Raw genomic sequence first — 25,580 nt, 5'->3', positions numbered from 1 at the left:
AATACATGTTAATTCCACCTTAATTCTCAACAATGCTGGACTTGAAATATAATGTGGAGAAATCTCACCTGTTTCAAGTTTACATTTAGGCCCTCGTGGGTTGCTTTTAACAGTGCCCTCACAGTGAAGCTGTCGGGGTCTTCTTTATCCCGAATCTGAGATTCCTTTATCAAGGATTCAAGTTTCTTCCTTATAAAAGATTCCATTTGGTGTTCAGTAGTGCCATTACTCTGAAATACATCAGAAATTCCCATTGCAAACTTTGAGTTATTTTAAAACAGCAAACCAAGCAGACAGATGTTTCCACTCAAATACTCTGATTCTCCCCACAGGTTCCTTTGGAACTGCTGAGTTAGCAATATCAGCATCAGGGCCTCTAAAGATTCAGTCATCTCCCTTATGAATCTGGTGATTATCTTAGGCACACCTCTTGTACAAGCAGAATAAGACTTCCCTTTACATGGGTGAGGGGAAGATTTTTCCAATTTCGACCAACACCCTCCCAGTAACAGCTCCCAATACAAGATCTCATACAGTTCTGGATGACCCTCCCCCAGCTCTCAGGAGAGGCAATGGAGAAGGCAAGAAGCAGAAATGTCTGCTGCATGAATGAAAGGGGGATCCTTGCCCAGGATCAGGCCTACATTATTGACTATTACATTCCATCAGGTCTCCCTGCCAATTGGCAAAGCCAAATAGATGGACTTTAGGACTCCAAACACATGACAACTGTAAAGTCACACACCAATATAATGGATGTGATGAAACCTGCTGGGTGACCTTGGGCCAGTCACAGTTCTCTCAGAACTCTCTCAGCCCACGCAGAGGGAGGCAACGGCAAACCACCTCCAAATGTATCTTGCCTTGAAAACCCTACAGGGTCGCCACAGGTCGCCCGTGACTTGACGGCACTTTCCACTGTTACCAGTACTTAGTAAAGAAATCTAATATTGTGATTTCAAATGCACACAGTTTTACTTCTTCTACTACTTTACAAAAAAGTTGCTAAAAGTGGGGTTCAGCAGTGGCAAGGCAAACAGGGATCGGGTTGAGAGCTGCTCCTGCAGTGGAAAAGCTGTCTCATCCTTAGAATTCAGTGCTTATCAGTTTTCTTGAAATTCATAAGTTTTCAATGACTGCAATACCAAATGATGATTTATATCTACAAAATGGTAGTCAGGCAGTGAACACCGCCAATAGCTCTCTCAAGATCACCCCAACCATTTGAATGGCAAATGGTTCAGATGGCCAGCTGGGAGTAGTCCAGTTTTTAAAAGGCCTGTATCCAGACACGATTGCAAATGAAATGCTGGACTAGATGGATCTTGGTTTGAAACAGCAAGGCTATTTTGCTCATTTCCTAATGAAGCAGAATATTTACATGTGGCAGAAATTCAGAGCCTTTCATTTATCTACAGCAGTGAGTGGAACTAAAGGACTGCATAATGTTAGCCTGGAATGTTTTACATTTGGGTGTTTACATTTGGGTGATTAGTTTAGGAACCACTTCAGTCCCTCAGGCTGATGCCCCACATTCCTTTTCACATGTGAAGCAAGGGAGGATGGAGATGAGCTACAAGTGTGAACACTTGAGGAGGAGGAGGAGGAGGAGAGTTGGTTTTTCTATGCTGACTTTCTCCACCACTTAAGAATCAAACCAGCTTGCAATCATCTTCCCTTCCCCTCCCCACAACAGACACCCTGTGAGTTTAGGTGGGGCTGAGAGATCTGTGACTAGCCCAAGGTCACCCAGCTGGCTTCATGTGTAGGAGCAGGGAAACCAACCATGTTCACCAGATTAGCATGTGCTGCTCATATAGAGGAGTGGGGAATCAAACCCGGTTTGGAAAAGAGTTCCAGACCCAGTTCTCTAGGCAGCATTTCATGGCCTCCCCACTGTGGTTTTCAGGTTTTCACTGCCAAAAAAAGAGAATATTTTCATAGAGAAGGAACCCTGAGTCGATGTAACTTCTTGGGTTGCTGCATGCACTTGTTTTGCCTTGTGCTTCCAGTATCCAAAGCTATACGGTCTCTCTCAGTAGGAAGCAACCTCACACTGCACGAGAATTACTGAGCATTGTGCAGCATTCTGAAAAATGCAGGCTTTTCAAAATGGCAATATCATCAAAGTTTCTCCATTATCATTCAGTGTCATTATGATAATTTCGCTTTGGAGAAGGAACACTTTGGGCCTTTTACAGCTAAATGCCAGATAATGTGAAGCACCCTGCAATAAGAGCCTTTACCCTCCCAAAAAGGGGGAGAGGGAAGGGAACAGAAGTATTATGAGCATCTGCTCTCACTAAACCAAACCTGACGGGACTCTGCAATATCAAAAGCAACAAAACAAATTCCCAAATCTGCCTGCAAAAATTTGTATGCCCCATTGAATAATGCAAATGAGGAAAGAGGAAAAACAGAGTAATTTTGAAAATATGTTGCTAAATATAAGAGCTATGCTGAGGCCAACATGAACAATTAAAAACAACCCCACACCACCACCAAATTCACAGAATCACATTCTGACCATAGTCAGTCAAGCGGCATCTGCTTTTCTCAGAGCAGAGAATGATCAACTTTATTTGTACCATTTTGTTATAAAAAATATTTTGAGGGCGTGTGGAAAATTTCAAACTAGTCATGTATGACTTCCTCTGGGCTGGAACGTAGCATCTGTTTTGCGATGGAGCAGTGGCGCTGCATTGCCACTGACTGTAAGAAATTAAAAATCCATTACTGTAAGGAGGCGTTAAACCCACATGGAATGGCAAGAAGAAGAAAATAGCTGGGGGAGGGGGTATTGAAAGTACAGAGTGTAGGATCAAGTAATAAATATAGAACTTAGTGGGAAAATGAGGAAAAACTCAAGAACCAGCTGAGCAAGGAGAAAATATAAATACACGCATTGTTAACAAAGCTGCTAATTCAGCACTATGAATGCACGTGGCATTTTATAAAATTTTGTCAGAGGAACTTAAAACCTAGATCTTGACAGTGGGAGCAGACTATGCAGGGATGCTAAGAAGATGAGGAACGTGTGGGGAGGATCCATATAGCCAACAATTACCCGATTTTCATTTAAGCTGTTCATGAAATGAATATGAACACATGAAGATGCCCTCTCTCAAATCAGACCATTGCTCCATCTAGCCCCACTAGACTAGCAGCTAGACTATTCTGACTGGCAGCAGCTTGCCAGGGACTCAGGCAGAGAGGGAGGTCTTCTCCAGCTCCTGCTATCCTGAGATCTGCACACCAAGGTGCCAAGGACTGAACCTGGAGCCAGCTGCATGCCAAGCATGTGGCTCTGCTACTGAGCCACAGCCCCTCCCCACAGTGGGTTGACACCCATGCTGGAAAGGAAGCCATACATACTTACATAGGAAAACTGTAACTTGCAGTCATCTTCAATTTCATCAGCACTGTCTTCATCAGAAACTTCCCCTTCTTCAGCATCTGCACCAAGGCTGTAGGGGAGCTTTTTACCCTGAAAAGAAGACAAGTAATAGTGCCTTAATTACAGCAGAAATGACAGAATAGCTGCCCCCTCAGAAGAAGGGGCACAGTAAAGCAAGCAACTCCTCTCTTTATGTGGACATCTTTTCACTATTTGAAGTCTGTGGACAGTCTTATTTCCTGTAAGCAACCAGAACCTTTAAGTTTTCCTCAAACAATCTGCCAAATATATAATCTATGAAAGTCTCCATAGAACTCTTGTGAATTTCTGAAAATACTTTCTTCAATTCAGCATACATACAAGGTCTTGATAATAATTCCAGAGGGGTAGCTGTGTTACAGTGCCATTTCTAAGAATACTTGATTAGGAATAAGCCCCATTGAACAGACCTGAGTAGAATTCTGGGTAGACTTGCTGAGGATTGCCTTCTTAGTCTGGTAGTAGTACAATAATACAGAAGTCCATTGGCACATAAATGACTAACAATTTATTCTAGCATAAGCTTTCATGAATCCACACTCACGTCATAGGGTTTTAATAGCTTTGAGTAAAGTGTTACTTTTGTACCGGAAGTGATTTTTTGTTTTAAAAAACATGGTTTTTCATGCAGAAGTACTACAATTTTAACTGATGCCAGCTTGGAATTCACTATTATTACTATGTGTTTTTTTTTTTAAGTGCTGCTTCCTAGTTAGCAATTCCCTATTTTAGAACCAAGCAACATGTTCAGAAATACCATGGGTATAGCTCTTTCCTAAGACCATATATTTCAGATTGTAGGTGGCAAATGACATGTTTGAATAGTCCACTCCATATACTCTCTCTGCACAGAGAAAACTAGAACTTCAGGGAGGAGGCAATTATTGTCATGGGAGGTTTTTTCTTAAAATAGGTAGCAACCAGGCTAAAGTGGTATTGTCCTGGACAGCTGAATCATATGACAGTTCTGAAAATTTAGCTTGCTTCATATACTTGCTATTTTTCCCTATTCCTATGCATGAACCATGACATTTAATGATCAGTCCAGATTATTGAGAGAGGGTGAAAATTCAAAACACTTATTTAAAATGGTTTATAACCACTTCCAAGTTTGTACCATCCGCACATATGTTACAGGCAGTCTGTTCTTTCAGTCAAACACCTGATGAAGAACATAGACAACGTGGCGTGCTGTGCTGTGGGAAAACATCTTTCCAGTATGGTGTCAACCCCGTAGCATTATTACAATTTAAATACAAGCAACACCCCCCCAGCAATATATAAAACCTTCAAAAGATTTCCTTGTTGCTTTTGGAATTTGATTTGAGATACACAGCAAGAATGGCTTTCATACTACTTAAACATTATTTCTTTCCGTTGAGCAGCAAAAAAAAAAATTAACAGATTTGTCTGTTTTCCTGTTTCTGACAGATATGCCCTAAGGATAGCTGGCATTCTTGTAAATGAGTATGTTAAACGTTTGAGACACTAATGGGTCACCACAGGCCCGCAAGCACAAAAGCAAACAAACACGCTGGTTCCATTTAGAAGAGTGGGAGATCGCTTTATGTAATACAGCACGTGATTTGGAATGTTTCAGTACTAGTTTATTACTATAACATAATGCTTAAAAGACTGCTCTGTACCCTGCTGTGGTGGCTGGGACAGGCACTGCCCCCTAAAATCTCTTTCCTCTGTGTCTAAAATGGAACCGCTTGTCTGTGTCACCAAAACTCTAGGATGCTGCTGGCTGGCAGGAAGTGCCACTGGGGAGGTGGATAACGCACCTGGGAAGAGGGACCCAGGCACCCCAACACATTGTACAACATAGCCTGATTGTACAAAATAGCCTAGATATCTAGCAGACTCACTTGTGAATGGTTTCCCCAGGCCTCTAGATTGGTCCCTGAAACAGCATTGGACCCTGTGAGGGGACGAGCCACAGGTATATGTACACACTGTTTCCCACTGGAATCAAGCCAATCAGATAACTATGCTTAAGAGTTCAAGTAATCTATTTAAAAAGACCTCAACCATTGTTCTTTCTCGTCTTGTTCAGTTAAGCACAATTTACTCCTATGTGTTTTTGACCTTTTCATGCTGCCGATATATGAAGGAGTTTGAACCCCTGTAGCCATCAATTAACATAAGGTATTTCTGAACCTCTCCACCTAGCTTATACATTTATGCTTTTATTTCGTTTTTGTCTTTCTGAGATTCTCTTGAATCCTTTTGACTCCTCATGTCTGTCAATTTCAATCCCATCTCCAATTCTTTCTACCTTATTGGTATCCAAATAAAAGCTGTTGGTTTTAACTTGGAAGATGCTACCAGTTTCCACCCTGAGATCTCACCACACGCCCTGAAATCCTCATAGTATCACTACCTTAAGGAAGCAAAAAAGGAAAACCTGTTATGGAAAGTTAATCCTGTTTACTTTCCATATCTCAATCCAATTGGGCTGCTGTCCAAGGTCCTGACGGAGCCAACGAAGAGCTGCTTTGGGCACCTTTATCCAAAGTACTTCTATTCTTTTTTCCCTGTCCCCTGATTTTTGGGCAACATCTTCTTTAGGCCCCCACATCTGTTGCACACAGTCTGCATTATTTCACTAAGAACATTAATTCTGCTCACCAGTGTTAAGAACACTGCACATTCCAACCTCTGGACTTATGCAATTTCAGCACCGTATGTTGGATCATATGATGTCAGCCAGTGTGGTATAGCAGTTAAGGGATCTGGAGTAAGACTGCAGAGACCCAGTGCAAATCCATTCTCACAGGATGACTTTGGCTAGCTATTCTCTCTCACCTTAACCTACCTCACAGGAATGTTGTAAAGAAAAAATGGAGGCAGGGAGAAACACGTATACCAGGGGTGTCAAACATAAGGCCCGGGGGCCGGATCCAGCCCCTTGAAAGCTCTTATCCATCCTACAAGCCAGCTGAGGCAGCCACCCCCACACACACACACACCCTCAGTCTGGGCTGGCGAGGCATGGCCCAGCCCGACCAAATGACATTTATGTCATATCCGGCCCTCGTAACAATTGAGTTCAACACCCTTGACGTACATTGTCCTGAACTTTTTTTGGTATTTTGTTCTGCTAACTGTGGAGCCTTTTATCCAACCAAGGAGCCTTCCACCAGCACAACATGCCTCTTAACTGAGGAAGATTTCTTGCACTAGAAAAAGTCTCCATCATTAGCACATACTAGGAAACAGTCCATTATACTTAAAACATGGTTTGTTTTCGTGAACTCTGATTAAAACATTACCTCTGAATATCTAAGTAGTGGTTAAGAATCAGCCACAAACCAGGGTATGAAATCATGGTTTGAAGTTGGTTTTAAAAGCATGGTTTTCAGTAGCCATGGCTAACTATGGTTAAGCACTACCTTTTAACCAGATCTTCAGACTTAATTTTAGGCTTATGTATTTGACAACACACTGCAATGATCCATGAGACGGTCACCTCTAGACTGGATTACTGTAACTCGCTCTACATAGGGCTGCCCTGAGACTGATCCCAAGGCTCCAGCTGGTGCAAAATGCTGTGGCAAGGCTCCTTACGGGGTCTTTGCCATGAGATCATATAACACCAGTGCTAAAACAACTGCACTGGCTCCAGCTGGAGTTCTGGATCAGATTCTAGGTGCTGGTTTTGACCTTTAAAGCCTTACACCGTCTGGGAGCATTGTGGTGTAGTGGTTAAGAGTGGAGAGCCGGGTTTGATTCCCCACTCCTCCACATGAGCGGCGGAGGCTAATCTGGTGAACTGGGTTGGTTTCCCCACTCCTACACATGAAGCCAGCTGGGTGACCTTGAGCTAGTCACAACTCTCTCAGCCCCACCTACCTCACAGGGTGTCTGTTATGGGGAGGGAAAGGGAAGGTGATTGTAAGCCAGTTTGATTCTTCCTTAAGTGGGAAAGTTGGATTATAAAAACCAACTCTTCTTCTTATCTTCGGGACCGCCTCTCCTGGTATACCCCCCAAAGAGCTCAACGCTCTACTGGTAATAATCTGCTGGTGGTCCCCAGCCCGAAGAGTGCACTGCTGTCCTCAACAAGGGCTAGGGGTTTTTCAGCCCTGGCCCTGGCCTGGGGGAATAGTCCCCCTAGTGACATAAAGGCCCTGCGGGACATTAAGGAGTTCTGCAGGACCTGTAAAACGGAAGTATTCCACCAGGCCTATAACTGAGGGCAGCCGCAAGTTCATCCATTATTGCTGGCCTCCCCATCCTTCCCCCCCACTCTTGACATCTGTGGAGGATTGACCTGCCAAAACCCAGTTACATGGCAGCAGCAGAGTTGTTTTAAGGCCACCTGTTTTATGATTTTAATACGATGTTTTAAATTATTGTTTTATAGTTTTATGTATCTGACCCTGGCTTTGGCTAGGAAGGAGGGCAGGCTATAAATTTGAAAAAATAAAAATATCATATGAACATTTGGGTTGACAGAATTGAAGATAACTGAGGGGTGCAATAATAATAAAAATATTGTCGAAGGCTTTCATGGTCAGAGTTCATTGGTTCTTGTAGGTTATCCGGGCTGTGTGACCGTGGTGAGTGTTACTCCTCTGAAGATGCCTGCCACAGCTGCTGGCGAAACATCAGGAAAGAAAATACCAAGACCACGGTCACACAGCCCGGATAACCTACAAGAACCAATAATAAAAATATTACTCAGCCATGGTTTTACAGTTCCAAGGTGTTCATATTTCTTAAACAGAGTATGACAAGATCAATTTTTTAAAAAGACACAAAGACTTGACCACCTTTATGGCAGGAATAACACATCCTTCAGAATACAAGCCTTTGACAGGGAGAATTCATGGAGAGATGGGCTATTCAGTGGTTCCCCCCCCCCATCCTATCCTGTCAAGTTTTTTTTTTAACACTCCATTCTGAGCAGCACTTTTTGTCAGCATGCCTTTGTGTCAACGGAAAGGAGACTGTTTTATTTTCACCTCTGGAAGGCTATTCTGTTCCATAAAATGAGAAGGTAAAGGCTGACACTCTGTTGTACCTTGGCTGAGTTCTGACTATTGAAACTTCTGAATCAAGCAGTAAAAAGACAAGAACAAGGAAGCCACCCATGTGAGGAGAAAGAAAAACGAACCTCTGAAAATGATTCACAGAGCAGGTAGGCACAATTTATTTGTCATTTATACCCCGCCTTTCTCTCCAATGGGGGCCCAATGCCCCTTACACTGTTGTCCTCTCCTCCATAAGAAATTCATTTGATGACCATTTTCTGATTAGCACATATTTATGTCAGAATTTTGGACAGTTATGCGTTAAACCATTTTAAAAATTACACCGGTGGCACACCCTCCAAGGAGCTTACACACTGGCTTGTTAGCCACATAATAACCTACCTCTACGGTAGGTCAGATGGAGAGAGCTGTCCAAGGTTATCCGAGCAACCTGATCATGCAGATGTTTGAAGGTGGGTTTCCTGCGTCAAACCCAGCTATCTCCAGTCCAATGCCCCCCCTAAAAAAACTTCTGGTGCAAATTCAAAATGTGTGTCTCATGTGTGTGCCCTGTCAACCTTTGTTTTCTTTAATTCATTTATTTATTTTGGATTCCAACTGGAAGCACAGACCATCCTTACATCTGAAAATACTGTAACAAATTACCCACACTGGAACAATCTCCACACCATGGGTTTCCATGTGAGTCACCGGGCTATAAGAAAGTAAGCACAGATCAGTGACTCATTCAATAGGGAGCTTCCTCAAACGGCAGGTAATTGAGCATGTGAACACATGAAGCTGCCTTATACTGAGTCAGACCCTTGGTCCAGCCAAGTCAGTACTGTCTGCTCAGATCAGCAACAGCTCTCCAGGGTCTCAGTCAGAGGTATTTCACATCACCTACTTGCCTAGTCCCTTTAACTGGAGATGCCAGGGATTGAACCTGGGACCTTCTGCATGCCAAGCAGATGCTCTACCATTGAGCCACAGTCCCTCCTGATGGACTCCTGCATATTTGCAGTGAGAGTGACTGAATGACTTAGTTACACACGATGCAGAAACAAGACAAACCTACTTGCCCTCCCAATGGAGGAGGACTGAACAGAGGGCCAAGGAAGAGCCAAGAAATCACATGTCCTCCTAATTGCATATACCCATTAATTATTTACATCCAATCAACAAGCTCTGGTTACTTCCTGGGGGGCATATTTACCCAAAGCAAGTGGCTAACTGCAAAGTGTTTCTTTTACCTTTATTTATCTAGCATTTTCTATATATCTCTGGTACTTTAATGGGGCTTTACCTTGAAGCACCAGTTACTTTTTATACTGAGTACAGGATTGATTTGTTGGATCAATAATGCAACTCAAAATGACAGAATCTTCCTTGCAGGAGCACTTCGACTGTGATGTGTGTTGTTCATAAAAGGTCTGACAGAGACAGGTGCTCAGGAAATTAAAAGCACATTTCAGAAAGAGTGCTCACCTACATCAGTGGTTTTTATTAGTGCCAAATACTAATGCGAACAGCACTGAACTATAGAGAGTGCACATTTCATGTTTTGCAATCATGACTTCACTAATGAAATATCACTTGTTCAAAACAGGAGGACATGAAATGTACCTGGTGAAGGCAATGTCACACTCTAGCAGTGTGGGACTGGCTTGCCAATATCTATCTCAACAGAAGCTTGTTGACAACTAGCAGAAACTGAGAAAGAGAAATCAAGATGACACTAAGTAGACAGGAACAGACTTGATTCTGAATGGGTGGGAAAGCTGGGAGTTTTAACCCTCTGCCCAAATGGTGGACCCCTTCACTCATTTCGATAAACAGGAAGAAAAGTGAAGCACCGCACTTAGAGCCAGCATAATAGTGAGGGCATAACCCAACCTTCCCATAAAGGTTCCACCATGAGCTCTAGGCACACTTGCATTAGACAGCCTTTCCATCTACAAACATCCTCATCTGCCCTAATGATGGGGAAACTGCTAGGATTTATTTTAAAAGGATAGGAGCATAAGCTTGCTATCAAAAATGCAGCAAGGGAATCCAGATCCGAGTCCAATTTAAATCCTCCAGACTGAATGCAATCTTGGCATATAGGGTAGAAGCAAATGCTAGAGAAGGCACAGCCACTGAGAAAAGCACAACTGTTTCTTTCTCTCTCTTCACTGGGAACTTCCCATTCATGGGTTTGGATGATGGTGCTTTCCTCCTCCCCTGACCAATATTACCATCCTCTACTTCGGTCTTCTGGGTTTCTGGGGTATGCCCTTTCCATTGCAACAATTGGGGAAGGGACATTCCTACACAGTCACTGGAAAGCCTTGAAGCCATCTGTTGACCCAACAAGTCTCTGTGGAGAAGGAGGAAGTCTGAGGAGTACCAATCAGAACCTGGGAAGGGGGATACTGAACCATCTGAGGGGGGAACTCCCTTTCCTGTCCCCTCTCAAATGTAATTCATATAAGTCCAACCACTTCACATGTTCACACTTCACATGTTCAGTACTCCAGGCAGTCCCATCACTTCACAGAACACACATTTGTTTCCAACATGAGCACAAACAATGGAAAGTCACTACTGATTGTGCTGTAGTGAAACAAATGCATTCAGTGACAACCAGCCCATGGGATTCATGGAACACCATTTCATCTGAGGCACAGCTACTGCACCTGTCTCCTCCAACTCTGCCCTAGAACAGCAAGAGGAAGGGATGCAATCCTGGTGGGGGGAGGGCGAATACAGACCATGGACCCTGGCAACAGGTTGCCACCATTCAGGTGTATGAGATGGGATGAAAAGGGTGTGTGAGGCCAACAATGCTTGAATGGGAAGCAGGAGAGATATGCCAACCCAGAATAATGATATGGGGATCAGAAGGGATGGAAACAGTCTCACTTTAAACTGGTATTGCAATAATTTTATGGAGGCCAGATCTTGGGAATCTGGCTGGATCAAAGGACTATAAATCTAGCAAACTCAAATGAATTAAAAACATGTACATTTCCAGTGAAGCTGTACTCCCTGCCATGCTCCAAAGGGCAGGAAAATGGCTTGTCCTTTCTTATCGAATAATAATAGTAAGAGTTGGTTTTTATATGCCAACTTTCTCTACCACTTAAAGGAAAATAAAATGGCTTACAATCACCTTCCCCTCCCCACAACAGACACCCTGTGAAGTAGGTGGGGCTGAGAGAGCTCTAAGAGAGCTGTGACTAGCCTAAGATCACCCAGCTGGCTTAATGTGTGGGAATGGGGAAACCAACCCGGTTCACCAGATTAGCCTCCGCTGCTCATGTGGAGGGGTGGGGAATCAAACCCGTGGTTCTCCAGATCAAACTCCACTGCTCCAAACCACTGCTCTTAACCACTACACCATGCTATCCAACCAAATCTATCAGAGGCGAGGATGGTTAGTGGCAGTACATCTGGTCTGCTGAAGACTCTCAGCTGCCTGTACATTCTGACATTACATTCTCACCTCAACTCAATTCAACCAGGAATACAAAAATGGGATTCGAGGAACAAAAACCATTTGGGAACTAACATTTGTCACTTTCTGTAGCCATATACCTTGACTAGGATTTTGCCTTTCAAACTCTGAGGACTTGGAAGCTGCTTGGAATCCCCCGTGCTCACAGAAGACAAGTCCAGTTTGTCACTGAAAATCTCCTTGAGGTACTGAGCAATTTTCTTTTGCTGTTGAATACTGCAGTGGTTTTCAATAGACAGTATAACTGGAAACCTAACGGTGGGAAAAAAGGTGTCAACAATTCACTGGTAACTTATAATTTTTACATAATAACAATTACTTGTGTGTGTTTATATAACAACTTCATTTCTACAATTCTTTAATGCCGTTATCATCTTTATGGGACTGGGAAACCTCCCAAGCAAGCATGAAAACTTGCTATTAGTTAAATAGCACATCTCTCTCAACAGAAGAAGAGTGAAAAATGGAAATTTAGTTTCGTGCTTCCACAAACTTCCTTATGCATATAGACTCTCCTCTGAATTCTATCACAGACGGACATTAGATCGCTCAGTAATTGTCCCAACCCTGTGGAACCTCCTTCTCACTGGAGGCCCTGCTGGCTTTATAATTTCAGTTTCCTAGAAGACAAGTAATAGCCTTTAATAGCTCTAACCTTTTTTTATGGCTTTGAATAGTTTTAATGAATTTTATTGGGCAGCTTGACATTAATTATCTTAATATGGGTTTCCTATGGTATTTCCCAATGCGAGGCTTTAATTGGCTAGCTTTTTACTTTAGGGGTTCATATGATATTGGTTTATTTTGTGATCTCTTTGATGGTTTTTACTGGGAAGAGAGGTTGCGAATTGTGTGTAAACTATACTGAGTAGCTTTTATATTAAATAAATAAAAATACAATCACTCTTCTCAAAATAAATGGGCCCTTTTTCCTGGGGTTGCAGACTATCTCCATGCTTGGAAGACAGAAACAGACCTGCATAATTACCCACCGTTCCCAAGGAGAAAGTAGCACAGTCTCAACTTCGCCGGTCTGCTTTCTCTCCTCTACAAGGGCTGAAGAAGAACTTGTTTCCGTTCAGCTTTAATGCCTGAATGTACTGAGGATCAAAAGACATCCTCCCAAGTCTCTAATGAGCATTCTGTTCTCTTGGCCCTATTCTTTCATTCTCTAGCCAGGCTTACTGCTGTACAATGAAGGGGGAGGGGGCGCGGACCACCCTGACTCACATAGCTAGGAGATGTCAAAATAACTCTGGCTGCCTTGGTCACTACTTCGCTTGAAGCAGCCATGGTGGTATGGCTAGAAAGGATACAGTGAAGAAACTCTTTCCTGGCTTCATTAGCCACTACTGCAGCTCAATCCATGGCCTTAACGTACAGCAGTGCCATTCTAGAAAAAGCTGTACTATTTAATTTTGGGGATGCAGCCTTAAACTTGCCTTCAAGCTTTTATGACAGCAATTCTATGCCAACTTACTAGAAAGTCCACCATAATTCAGTAGGGATGACTTCTGTGTAAGCATGCATAGGATCAGGCTACATGATGAGAAAGTTTTCAGGATACTTCACTTTCTCTGGACTGCTTCTTCAACCATACAGGCTGGTAGCCAATGAACTATGACTGGTGCAAAGTTCACAAAATGGTCATTCCCACTGTGCACCACTAAAATTTTGCTCCTTGGGATCAGGAGTATCCTCATGAATAGCCTGGGAGGGGACAAAGTCGGAAGAGGGAACCTGTAAAAATTACCCCCCACTGACCACAGGATAAAAGTCAATATCCATGTCTACTATCCAAATAAAAGATATGTGATTGTATCAACGGGGTACAATTTCCTTTTGCCTTGAAAGTATTTTTACAACCCCATATTTTTAAAATGGGAAATCTGACAACATAACCATAACACTGACCAAAAACTCACAGGATTTTGTATATTTTCAAGAAGCAACTATACTGATCTGCATAATCTGCTACATAGATCCAAGGTCCCGATTACACTTACTCGTTTTTGGTAAAGGCATTTTTGTTGATCACTTCCACAACATCTTTAAAGAGGATTTTGGAAGTGAGAGTATAACCATGGTGCACAACGGGCTCCCCATCTGGACCATCCCAGCAATCAACTGTCAAGACAGGAAGGCAGTAGATTAAACAAATATCGTTTTGAGGGACATAGTTGGCTTTTTTTTTTCCTAGAAAGGGAAGGCAGAGCTGTTCCAAGTGCTCGTAAGAAATCAGGTACGTGCAAGTCCTGCTGAGCAAATGGACATTCTCTTATTACATGTTAACAAGTCTCATCTTCCATAATGCACCATGCTCACGCTGGCAAAAGATTAAAGCTAAGCGTTATGCTATTATTACCATCTAGCGTAATTAGCAAGAGGGAAAGTATGACAAAAGGCTGAGCGAAAACCTAACCTGCCTTTTACTCAGCTGGAGATGATTTGGGGCTGTGTGCATTAAGGATTCATTTTTTTTTTTAAGTAAATGTGATGATTTTCCTACTGTTCGATAGCTGTCTCGGCCAATCTTAGCAGAATATACATGGAACAAAACTGCCCCTTGGACAATCCTGTCACTGGGCCTACCAAGGAGATCTGAGTTGTATAAAAATACTGTTAAACTGAGATGGAAGGAAAGCTATCTCCTTGACAACAACTGCTCTTCCCACTGCCCCAATTAAGGCAGTCTGATCTTCCAGCCAACCACTCCTTTGCACGTTTCTCTAAAAATTCTGTCTTCTAAGGTCTCAAGGGGCTACTGATTTTTATGTCCTCTTATCTGCCCCAGTAATACTTGTCCCACTAACTGCTTATTCAGTCAGACTATGTTCTTAGAAATTAAACATTTACCATGTTCAGCAACTACTAATCCTCTGAAAGATCTCATTACCCATGAAACTGCCATGCCCACTAGAGCTGCCCCATTCACTTCAATCTCAGAGTTTAAAAGATATATGCAGAAAGATGGTACCTCCAACAAAATGAATGATAAAGCTTTATCTGAACAGTGGAATAAAAATACAATTCTGAGCCATTTTGAAGCCACGTATGACCGTACACACACACACACACACACACAATTTTCTTTTCCTTTCCATCTGTGTTTTTGACTATGACTTATAGCATGTGTATGATTAATTAAATATATGATGGTCAGTGAAATGAAACCAGATTACCTGGTTGACATGAAGTCAATGGGTTTAGAAAGGGGTAACTGTGTAGAACTGTGCTGTGAGACAGCAGTACATGCAAATTGCAACAGTGACAGATTCCCAATTTTCTGCAATGGCAGAAAGCCAAGTCTGTGTATGACCGGGAGAGGGGGTGTTGATTGCCCAATACAATAAGACAATCTGCTTTGTAGGCAGAATTTTCAAGTCATTTTACTGTTGGATCTTGATTTCAAATCATCAGTATTATTGCTTAAATTGGTGAAATGGGAGAAGAATTTATCAAAAGCATATGAAAAGGCTCTTAAACCAATTTTGTTTCAGCTGATCTTGGAAAATGGTTCAGATTTGCATACAAGTGGTATGTACAGATGCTATTTTAAGAACTGTCTAGATGTAACCAAGCCCTTCATTAAATAATTGTAAAGCTTTATTTCGGTTTTTGCAATAGTCTTTGAATGCAAGATTGTTCAAGCAAGCCCTCTGAAGAATTACACTGCATTCTAAAGAAATGTATATTTTTAGATCGTGAGCCCTCTTGAAAGGGCGTTGTTTTTTGCCCCCTAATTGCAAAATGCCTAGCTGTAGATGTGATAATCAAGATTATATACAAAGTTTTGAAACGAAAGTAAATCTAAAAGCCCCTGCTCAAGGGAAAACTCTGTGACAATGGAGCCACCTGATTGGAGCTATGGCTCTAGAATAATCAATACGGTCAGTCATACTTTCTAGAGCATAGGGGAGAAAGTAGCGGTGAAGTAGTTCTTTTTACTATTTTGTCAAAATAATCTAATAGGTATTGCCTTCTCACATTCCTTCAGGGGACAGAGTAAAAAAGTGTTTCTTTTTCTCTCTGCCAGCTGCATCAATACTTAAAGAACTGCACCATATTTCCTTAAGTTTCTTTCTATGTCTATCCAGTGTTGTCAGCTATGAATGGTCCATCAAGTCCAGCATCCTGTTTCCCAAGCGGTCAATCAGGTACCCCAGAAGGCCTACAGGTGGGAGTCAGAGGCCAAAGACTCCCCTGTGTTGCTTCCAAGCAACTGGGAGTCCAAGATATGCTGCCTTTTCCAACTTACCCATAGCATTCACGGATGAAATATTAATAAATATACATCTATTTAAGTCTATCTATCAAAATGGAGGGAAATTGACAATGACTTACTACCTGGGGGATATAACTCAGTTTCACACCTCTGACAAAATCCACCCCAAAATAAGAGAAAAAGGACACCTTCAAGACACCGGCAGCCATCTTGTAAGACTCGAGCATACATCTCCACTTTGGATTGAGACAGAAGCTGGTCTCCAGTTAGATATGTGTTGTGAGAAGAAGCAATGTAATAATTGCAAAGAGGCTGATCCATATCCTGATGCACCTCACTGTGTAGTGGGTTAAACACATCACAGGCGGGACTGCGCATAAAGTTGGTAAAACCTTTAAGAAACAGCACAGAAGCATAATAAGTGAAAAATTGGATATTTTATAAACAGCAGGTTTCATTATTATTTTACTATACTTCATGCTACTCTTTCTCCAAGAAGCTTAGGATGGCATACAGGTTGAGTATCCCTTATCCAAAATGCTTGGGACCAGAAGCGTTTCAGATTCTGGATCATTTCAGATTTTGGAATATTTACACATACATAGAGATATCTTGAGAATGGAACCCAAGTCTAAACATGAAATTTGTTTATGTTTTATATATACCTTATACGCATAGCCTGAAGGTAATTTTATACAATATTTTTAATAATGTTATGCATGTGGGGCATCGTGGGGAACCTGCCATTGGTGCGACCAGCCTGCACACGTGCCATTTTATTTCCCTTTGGATTTTGGATCACTAACTGAATTCTAAAAGAAATTCGGTAACTTTAAAAAAAAATGGAAATGCTGATAAGTTTAAAAACACTTCCAGACCAACAAAAAAGGCAGTACAGCAAGAGGTCTGCCAAGTTGACCCACCTTTATCCCTAACTATAGTATGGGACTAACAGTGCAATCCTAAGGACAGGGAGGGGCTGTGGCTCAGTGGTAGAGCATCTGCTTGGCATGCAGAAAGTCCCGGGTTCAATCCCTGGCATCTCCAGTTAAAAGGACTAGGAAAGTAGGTGATGTGAAAGACCTCTGCCTGAGACCCTGGAGAGCTGCTGCCAGTCTGAGTAGACAATACTGACTTTGATGGACCAAGGGTCTGATTCAGTATAAGGCAGCTTCATGTATGTGTGTATGTACACACATACATGAAGCTGCCTTATACTGAATCACTGTGGTTAGACTGGAGTGACTCTGCATAGGATTGCACTGTAAACCACATACATGCCAATGACTCTCCTGAGGGTAATGAGATGCAAGAAAGCTAGCAATCCTTTATGAGTTTAGAAGCAGGAAGTTTTGCAAAACAGCCAGGATGAGAAGTATGCACCTATCACAGTATCTTCTTCCCAACAAAAAGAGACAGGGGCACATCCTCGTTTACTGGCATCACCCTTTCCCTTCCTTTCCTTTAAAAAAAAAAAAAAGGAAACCCAAACAACAAAGTAAAAATATTGATGATATGATGGCTACATCCCTTTTGTGGGTCTCGATTGTCCATCTGAAGACCAATGCCCTAGACATTAAGACTGCCCCCCAAACAAAGAAGAGATTCAAACAAAACAATACACGAAAATTTCTGTAATAAGTAAGTGACAAGGTAAACTACAAACTGCCCAGAACTTCCCAAGCCTATTTATTAAGCTTGTTTTCAGACTGTCTGCTTTCTTCAGGCTCTCAGGGAAGACGTCAGCAAGAAGAATTCTCTCCGACCCTAGAGAGCTCCACCGTGCCAATTCCAATGCGCAGATTGACGCAACACTGTCTAGCGCAGTTCCCATCAACAAAATCATTCTACTAGCAAACAGGACAACGAAGGTCATCAGCGCTGCTGTCGGGATGAACTAAATGACCATCCCGAAAACAATATTTCATATTTAACACGTCTGGGGTCTGAAAAACTATCCCGTTCCTCCAGATGCAACGTGGAGCTGTATGTGCAAGTTCTGTTCCATCAGCTAAGGCTGAGCACATGTTGCTATTAATAAGAAGCTGAAATCTGCTGTTTGGCAAGGAACAAGGAATTTAATCCAGTCCCACCCCTTCCCTACCTCCCAAACAGTTGATAGATAGGATTTCAGTGTTATATACAAAGCAATGTACATGACATCAGCTGTACATGTGCAAATTTAGAAGAAGAAGAGTTGGTTTTTATATGCCGACTTTCTCTACCACTTAAGGGATACTCAAACCTGCTTACGATCACCTTCCCCTCCTCACAGCAGACACCCTGTGAGGTAGGTGGGGCATAGAGGGTGTGACTAGCCCAAGGTCACCCAGCTGGCTTCATGTGTAGGAGTGGGGATACTAATCCAGTTCACCAGATTAGCCTCTGCTGCTCATGTGGAGGAGTGGGGAATCAAACCCAGTTCTCCAGATCAGAGTCCACCACTCCAAACCACCGCTCTTAACCACTACACCATGCTGGCTCTTGACCCTAAAATCCATAGCCGAATAAACCACTTCTATTGGTAGTAGTATTTATTTCTGGCCTATCCATATTCTCGACATACATTTAAAATGCCCAGAATTTTCAGCCATGAAAATGTTAACCAAGACTTTCCCCCCATAGGACAGCAATATAACCTGCAGTCTATACCAACTGACAGTGAAAGATGTTACCTTCTATGCCCAGAACGTTTTGACTCTTGTTTTCTTCTGAAACTTCAAACTTCCTTATGATGTCCAGACAATATTCCGTCGTCACATTATTCACCTGCACCAAAGACAACAACGATATACTTTTTCATCTTTCAAACTATGTGACCAACATGTCAAAAGCTACAGAAGGCCCCAGCATCTAGTTGGAAATCTCACGGCCACAGTCTGCACGCAGCCAACCATGAATACCACTGTCAGCAACAGTATTCTTCAGTGACCTTTTAAAAAGCTGGGGATTTGTGCTTTTGCTCAGCATCCTGAATTTCAAAATAGGGAGAACAACACTGCAGAGAATTAGCAATCACAACTAAAATCATATTTGATCTAAACAGCTACTTGGCTGTCAGGAAAGGGGGGGTTAGTAATAGTCCTCACTTTAATATTTCTTAGGGCTGAATCACACTGCTTTCCCATATACACTATCCCCCCTGGGTTGGATCTCATGGGTCTATTCCACTAGAAGACAGTGCTTTCTTCTGGTGCAAGGAGACTTCCACCAGTGCAAGAAGAGGAAGGCTCCTTGCTCTGGAGAAAGCTGCTACTGTTATTAGAACAGATCAACAAGATCCAATCCACTTTCCCCCTCCCTTCTAAAAACATAGCAGAGAGCTCTCCCAGTTCTCAGTTTCCATGTTGTATATGCAGTCCGGGTGTGTATGTGTGTGCAACTGCCTGATTTTACAGGAATAAGCGTTTAACTTTTACTCTCTTGCACTGTAACATGTAAAAAAAAACCATGTCTTTCTAGAGCCTTCTGTTTAGCTAGACTGAATGCTATCCCTTCTATGGTTATACAAGACAGAATTTTGAATATACCATATCCAGAAAGGACCTGTCCTTGCCCTTCTGGCTCTATTAATTCACTAGTTCATGCCCTTTTGGAATGCCGCTTTTATGAGGAACTTAGATCATGTTATATCTTTCCCCTTTTAATATATAAATCTAATGCCTCTGTGTCTGATATAATGCCTTTTTTATTAAGTGACAGGGATCCCAAGGCTACATTGTCAATGGCAAGGTTTATTTAAGCCCTTATATCCTTCAAACATTAGATTTAAAATTATGCTGCTCAAGATCAATGGATCAAGGAGCATCTAAGGGATAAAAGGAAAGGTAACATGTAAAAAGAATCCCTTATTGCATTTACTTACTGTCAGCACAAATATACACACCTATCATACTTTTGCTCTTCTATGCACTATTTATAATGAGTTTTTGGCAAAAGGCAACCAAATGTAACACGGAAATGCTTGTAAAGGGATGCAACAGGCCTGCAAGCAGAGAAGACTAGTTACAAGCTGATTGGTCATATGTGTGGTGTGTGCACACAATCAGTTATGTGGTATGAATATTATGCCCTTTTTTAGGAGAATGCCTGATGAAAGAGGAGTTTCTGGGTGCTCCAGTGCATATGGTATTCTGAATTGGGACAGTAACGTTTCTCATTTATTACTTCGATTTCAGGACATGAATGGATTCTCTGATGTCCCAGATGCTGTGTTTGCGGGGTGGGGGGTGAAAGTATTAACAAGATGACAATGGATAATAAAAACCATTAAGCCTTTTTTTGTGCCTGGCGTGTTTTTGTTTTGTTTTTAGGTATAGTACAGAGCATGTGACAGGGATCATTTATCTCAGCTTGATTTCAATGGCATTTTAATGCATGATGTTTATCACACAACTATGATGGATACTTGGGGGGGGAATCTCTTTTGCAAAAATCTCAGATTCCATAAACTAAAACTGACCTCATTTATAACATTCATTAAATCTCCTTTGTGCTTGCCTTCCTCTGTTTCCTGCTTGGGGCCGGAAATATCAGCATACTTTTCTATTTTTGAATTACCGGTACTTATTCCCTAGAAAGAAACTTCATACAAATGCTTACTATTAATACTATCTCCATATTAGCACACACAGCACGTCAATGAAGAACATTAGAACAGCAAAAGCATTCTGCCTGCCGGCTTGCATGTAAAAATACCTCCGTTAAAAGAATGGAGGGGGGCTTCTCTCTTTTTGTTTTTAGCCAAATGGAAATGACTATAGCAAACCCTGTCAGAAACTTCTAGAGTACTATAGTATCTTGCTGTTTTTGTTAAACATCAGGTGATAATGTATAAGTTTGGCTCACCTGTCATAGTAAAATACACTAGCCAGCCAAGATCAAGCAATGTGACCTTCTCACCCCTATGAAAGCCCAGGAAGGTGAGTGGGAGGAAGAAATTGGGTCACACAGGATTCATCAACAGGAACTCTGTTTTCCACACCAACATCAGGTCTTGTCAATACATACAGCAGAAATGAGGCGAGACAGGGGTGGAATAGACAGTACCACTTGAGAAGGAAGGTGAGAGAGTACACTTTTTAAAGATGCTCTACATTAACATCACTATGAATGGAAAACTAGTGTAGCATGTGAAGGGTTGGGGCATGTGATGACATTTTCCAGGAAGTTTTAACACAGGAGAGCATTTGAAATATGACCTCCCTGCCTGCAAACTGAAACGGCAGAGTATATTTTATCACCTCAGAAGTCTGGCATCTCATTCTGCTACCGGTATGTCTGTACAGCACTGCTTCCCACCCAGCCCCCGAGTTACTGTGCCCATTTATAGCCTCAGACAATATGGAAGGAATTAAAGAAGATAACTATGATAGTTGCAATCTCCACCATAGCCTTTACAAAAGACTGTTATGCAGCTGGATGGACCAAATTCTAACCCTCTGTTCCTTAATAATAAAGACAAAAACAGCCAGGTCCGATCCCTAGGTTTGTTCTGAACTTTTGTGAGTTGTCAGCCAAAGAACTACAAAAATACTCTGCCCATTCTTCCCCCCAGACAGTGACAATCCTGCTACGATTAGTTAGTGATTTTCCCCAGCCCCATATCTTGGATGCATCCCAAGCAACTGGCTGGATTATTTGGCCAGCTCTTCCAAAGATCTACAGATGGAGAAAGAGGAAGTATATCTAGAAAAAGTGTTCCTTTAAGTGCACTTCCAAGACCAATCAGGGCTTTAAAGAGTTGAACACACGAACACATGAAGCTGCCTTATAATGAAGCAGACCCTTGTCCATCAAAGTCAGTATTGTCTACTCCGACTGGCAGCGGCTCTCCAGGGTCTCAGGCTGAGGTCTTTCATATCACCTACTTGCCTAGTCCCTTCAACTGGAGATGCCGGGGATTGAACCTGGGACCTTCTGCAACATTATGACAACATTATGAATTGTGTCCAGAAGCCAACTAGTACCCAGGGCCATCCAGGAGTGTGTGTATGGATGGGGAACAAGGGAACAAATTTCTGGGAGTCTGTAGAGCTAGACAAGCCATTTAACATGTTTTCATATGAAGTTTGAGTTGGGTCTGGATGTATGAGGGCCCCCCCCCCAAAGGAATCCCCCAGATGGCTCGTTGCAGCTCTACTGCTCTTTTAAGTCCAGTCTCTCTGGCTTATTTTTTGTCATCTGGCTGCAGCATATTGAGCCAGTGGATGTTTCTGAACAGTCTCTGAAGACAGCCCCACAGGGAGCCCGCATTACGGTACCTGAATCAGTGACTGAAATAATTTTCACATTTGCACAGGGTATTTCTACGGTGTTGGGTTTTGTTTTGTTTTTCTAATTGCAGTGGGTTTGTGTGACAAACCCTTTCTTTAAATCAAGGCGATCGTATGATTTTTGGGTACCAAGTTGGTTTTGAGATATGAACCTTCCCCTCAGTTACAAGATGTTCTTATCGTAGCATGCGTAAAGGCTTTGGGTTTGCTACCATCAGGTAAGTTTTGTACTGAGCATGAAGAGCACAGAGATGACTGAAGCAGGAGATTCAACAAAACAACAAAGAAGATTTATCCTTTCCTGGAGGTTTTTAAGCAGAGGCTAGATGGCCATCTGTCAGCAATGCTGATTCTATGAACTTGGCCAGTTCATGGGAGGGGGAGCATCTTGGCCATCTTCTGGGCACTGGGGGTGTGGGGGGGAGGTAGTTGTGAGTTTCCTGCATTGTGCAGGCGGTTGGACTAGATGACCCTGGTGGTCTCTCCCAACTCTATGATTCTATTCTATGATTCTATTTATGTTCCTGTTATGTGGTGAGTTCTCTAACGCTTTCAGTTACAAACAGGCTTCCACTGACTAGCCAAGAGGTTGGATCCTTTCACACACACACATACACACTCTCATACACACACAGTATTCCACCCACACCAGCTTGCCCTTTCCTGAGAGTCATACTAAGTGGTACAAGGACTGCTCATCAGCAGAGACAAGTCTAACTATCAGGTACTCTATTCTCTCCCAGAGGTAAAACTAAACCACTCTGCCAAGTTACAAGGCACAGCTACCCTTCAAACTTATTTGCTGTCTTGCTGAGGCGGACCCAAACTATGACTGCGCTCTCCCGGAGGCAGACCTGAACTAACTTTCTCTGTGCTTCACTCTAATGTTCCATTCCCTCCTCTGAAAGGCGATCGGATGCTGGAGCAGCACTCCCATAAGCTCAGGTGTGAAACAACTGAGTGGTTGTTTTACCTCTCAGGGGCAGGAGAGCCTCCTGTCCATCACAGAAAAAGGATAGTTTGTGCAATCAAAATTCAGCTTTGGGTTTTCTATTTATCAAGAGCATCCTCTCTCACTTTATCAGTGCCTATTTATCAAATACCAAGGTTAAACACTGAACTTGTTTGGTGGCCCTTGCTTAATGAGCAGAACTCACATCTGCCTAGAAACCGTGGTCTCTTAAATCCATAATGACCATAATTAGAGCAAAGCACAGTCCAAATTGTGGCCACTGCATGTAATTGCTGCAGACTGATCTCCATAGTGCACATGCATTGACTGTAAAGACACAGGATTTCAGTGACCTAGTTTCACTGGCTTATGTCATCACACCACTTACTAGAATTAGCAAAGGTAGTCTTAAATTCAAGTACCATAACTGTAGTGAGACATGACAGCAGGTTCATAATGTGAAAGAATGAAATTTCATGAGGTACCCTGCTCAATAAATATTTGAATATTACATTAAAGAGGCTTGTTAATGTAACCTATTAACAATCTTATAGGAATAAGCAGAATCTGGCCAAAGTTCAACTCAGCTGAAATCCCATTGACTGAGCATAAGTTGACATTCTCCTCTGGAAATCAATGGGACTCAACAGTGCTCAACTTCACCTGAGTCATGGCCAACACTTCTGGATTTAAAAAAAAAAACAATCTGTTAATTTCTTCAGATACAATTATTCCCGTTTATTGAAACTGTACTAATCTTTTCTGGCCTCATTTCATGAGATGAGTATTGATGTGACAGCTTATTCCTTTTTAGACCGTTACAAATATAAATGCACAGGATATAGACAGAGTGAAACAGTAACTTCAGCAGTACACAGGTGCTGGAGCTAAACTGCATTCTCTGGAATTAGCCAGACATACTGGGTCAATCACTAAGGAGCAAGACCTGTAAATATAAGGAAAAAAAATTCAGCATCAGGTCCAATCACTTGTCTTTGCCTCAGCTTCGAAAGTCCAAAAATATTGTGTATTTCATCTACACACAGCAGGCAGTTAAGACTTATGGTAAGAGCAACAGACTGCATTCAGAAGTCTACAATTAACATAGAAGTCTAGAATTAACAATTTAAGGATAGGAACCAAACCAATCCCCACAATGAAAGCTGCCTCCAAAATTTTACCTGAAGTGAAATTACTAGCAAATTTGAAGGATACCTTTCAGACAAATGTTCTCAGAAAATTCTGTGGTAAGCCAAAAAGCCATCTTTGACAAGACTATCTGAATTTTTCCCACGGGATATTTTCCCCATATCTCCAGCTTGTTAGTTTATTTAAATTAAAGCAATGTTTGGACCAAGTGTGTAGGGTTTTTTTCACAGGCCAAGCATCTGAAGAATTTCAAGGGAGCCCAACAGAATTCTGGTAAGACCAGTAACATCTTTCAAAGTTTGGCAGAGTTGGTTCATAAAGTCTGTTCACAACAGTCCCCCCCAAACTGTATCCCAGAATCCTATGGTGCTCCAAAAGCTATATTCAGTATAACCAGTGACTTTGTACTGACAGTATCCTGCAAACTTTGCATTTGTGGGGCAGCTGTCAACTAAGCCCAAATGTCTTAAAATGTACAACTAGTTACGATTTGAGACAACTGCTATCACTGGATCTCCCAAATGGTATTTTTAAATACCATTTTTAAACTCAGGAGCCCCAATTTGCATCAGAGCTGTGGCTTAGAGAAAGAGGGGATGTAACCCATTCTCTAGTGTTATTTTCCCAGTAGAAACCAGTTTCCCAGAACTGCTATAAGACCTGGTAGAGGAAAAAGTACTCATCTTATACCTGTCTTTTTTTCCAGCAAGGGCAAACAGCAGCTAAGAGAGGGAACAATGGGTGAATGAGACTAGAGACCCCTTCCTCCCCTGGCTAAGATACAAGTTGGAACTCATCAACAATTCCTTTTAACTTTGTAATCATAGATCTCTCTGTCTCACATAGTTGCTCAGTAAATGCTATAGATTGGAGACCCCAGTAATATGTTGTGCTCAGAAAGAGCTATTTCGTTTTAGAAGAAGATGGCGGATGAAAGATGGATTGTGTACCACTTATATGGGAATAAACTAACTTGAGGACTTGAAGCGCAACTGTGTGGGATGGGAAGATGAATATGTCCCTTGATCCATTTTGGATTAGAGCAACTGCATTTAAAGT

The 25,580-nt window shown here is 42.1% G+C and overlaps 1 protein-coding gene across 1 annotated transcript in view; it reads right to left on the bottom strand.

Annotated features, from left to right (window-relative positions):
- Nucleotides 1-25,580, bottom strand: part of PLCH1 (phospholipase C eta 1) — a 92,009-nt gene that overhangs the window by 39,883 nt on the left and 26,546 nt on the right. The window contains exons 6-11 of the mRNA XM_056850386.1: nt 18,821-18,914; nt 16,334-16,537; nt 13,927-14,047; nt 12,001-12,172; nt 3,380-3,487; nt 69-230 (exon numbers count right to left, since the gene is read on the bottom strand). Of these exons, the coding sequence (XP_056706364.1) occupies nt 69-230; nt 3,380-3,487; nt 12,001-12,172; nt 13,927-14,047; nt 16,334-16,537; nt 18,821-18,914 (861 nt within the window). The remainder of the gene's footprint in view (nt 1-68; nt 231-3,379; nt 3,488-12,000; nt 12,173-13,926; nt 14,048-16,333; nt 16,538-18,820; nt 18,915-25,580) is intronic.

Source organism: Euleptes europaea, chromosome 5, assembly GCF_029931775.1.
Source record: "Euleptes europaea isolate rEulEur1 chromosome 5, rEulEur1.hap1, whole genome shotgun sequence".
Classification (NCBI taxonomy): domain Eukaryota; kingdom Metazoa; phylum Chordata; class Lepidosauria; order Squamata; family Sphaerodactylidae; genus Euleptes; species Euleptes europaea.
Note: the sequence above shows the minus strand (reverse complement) of the source record. Positions and strands in the feature narration are given on the sequence as shown.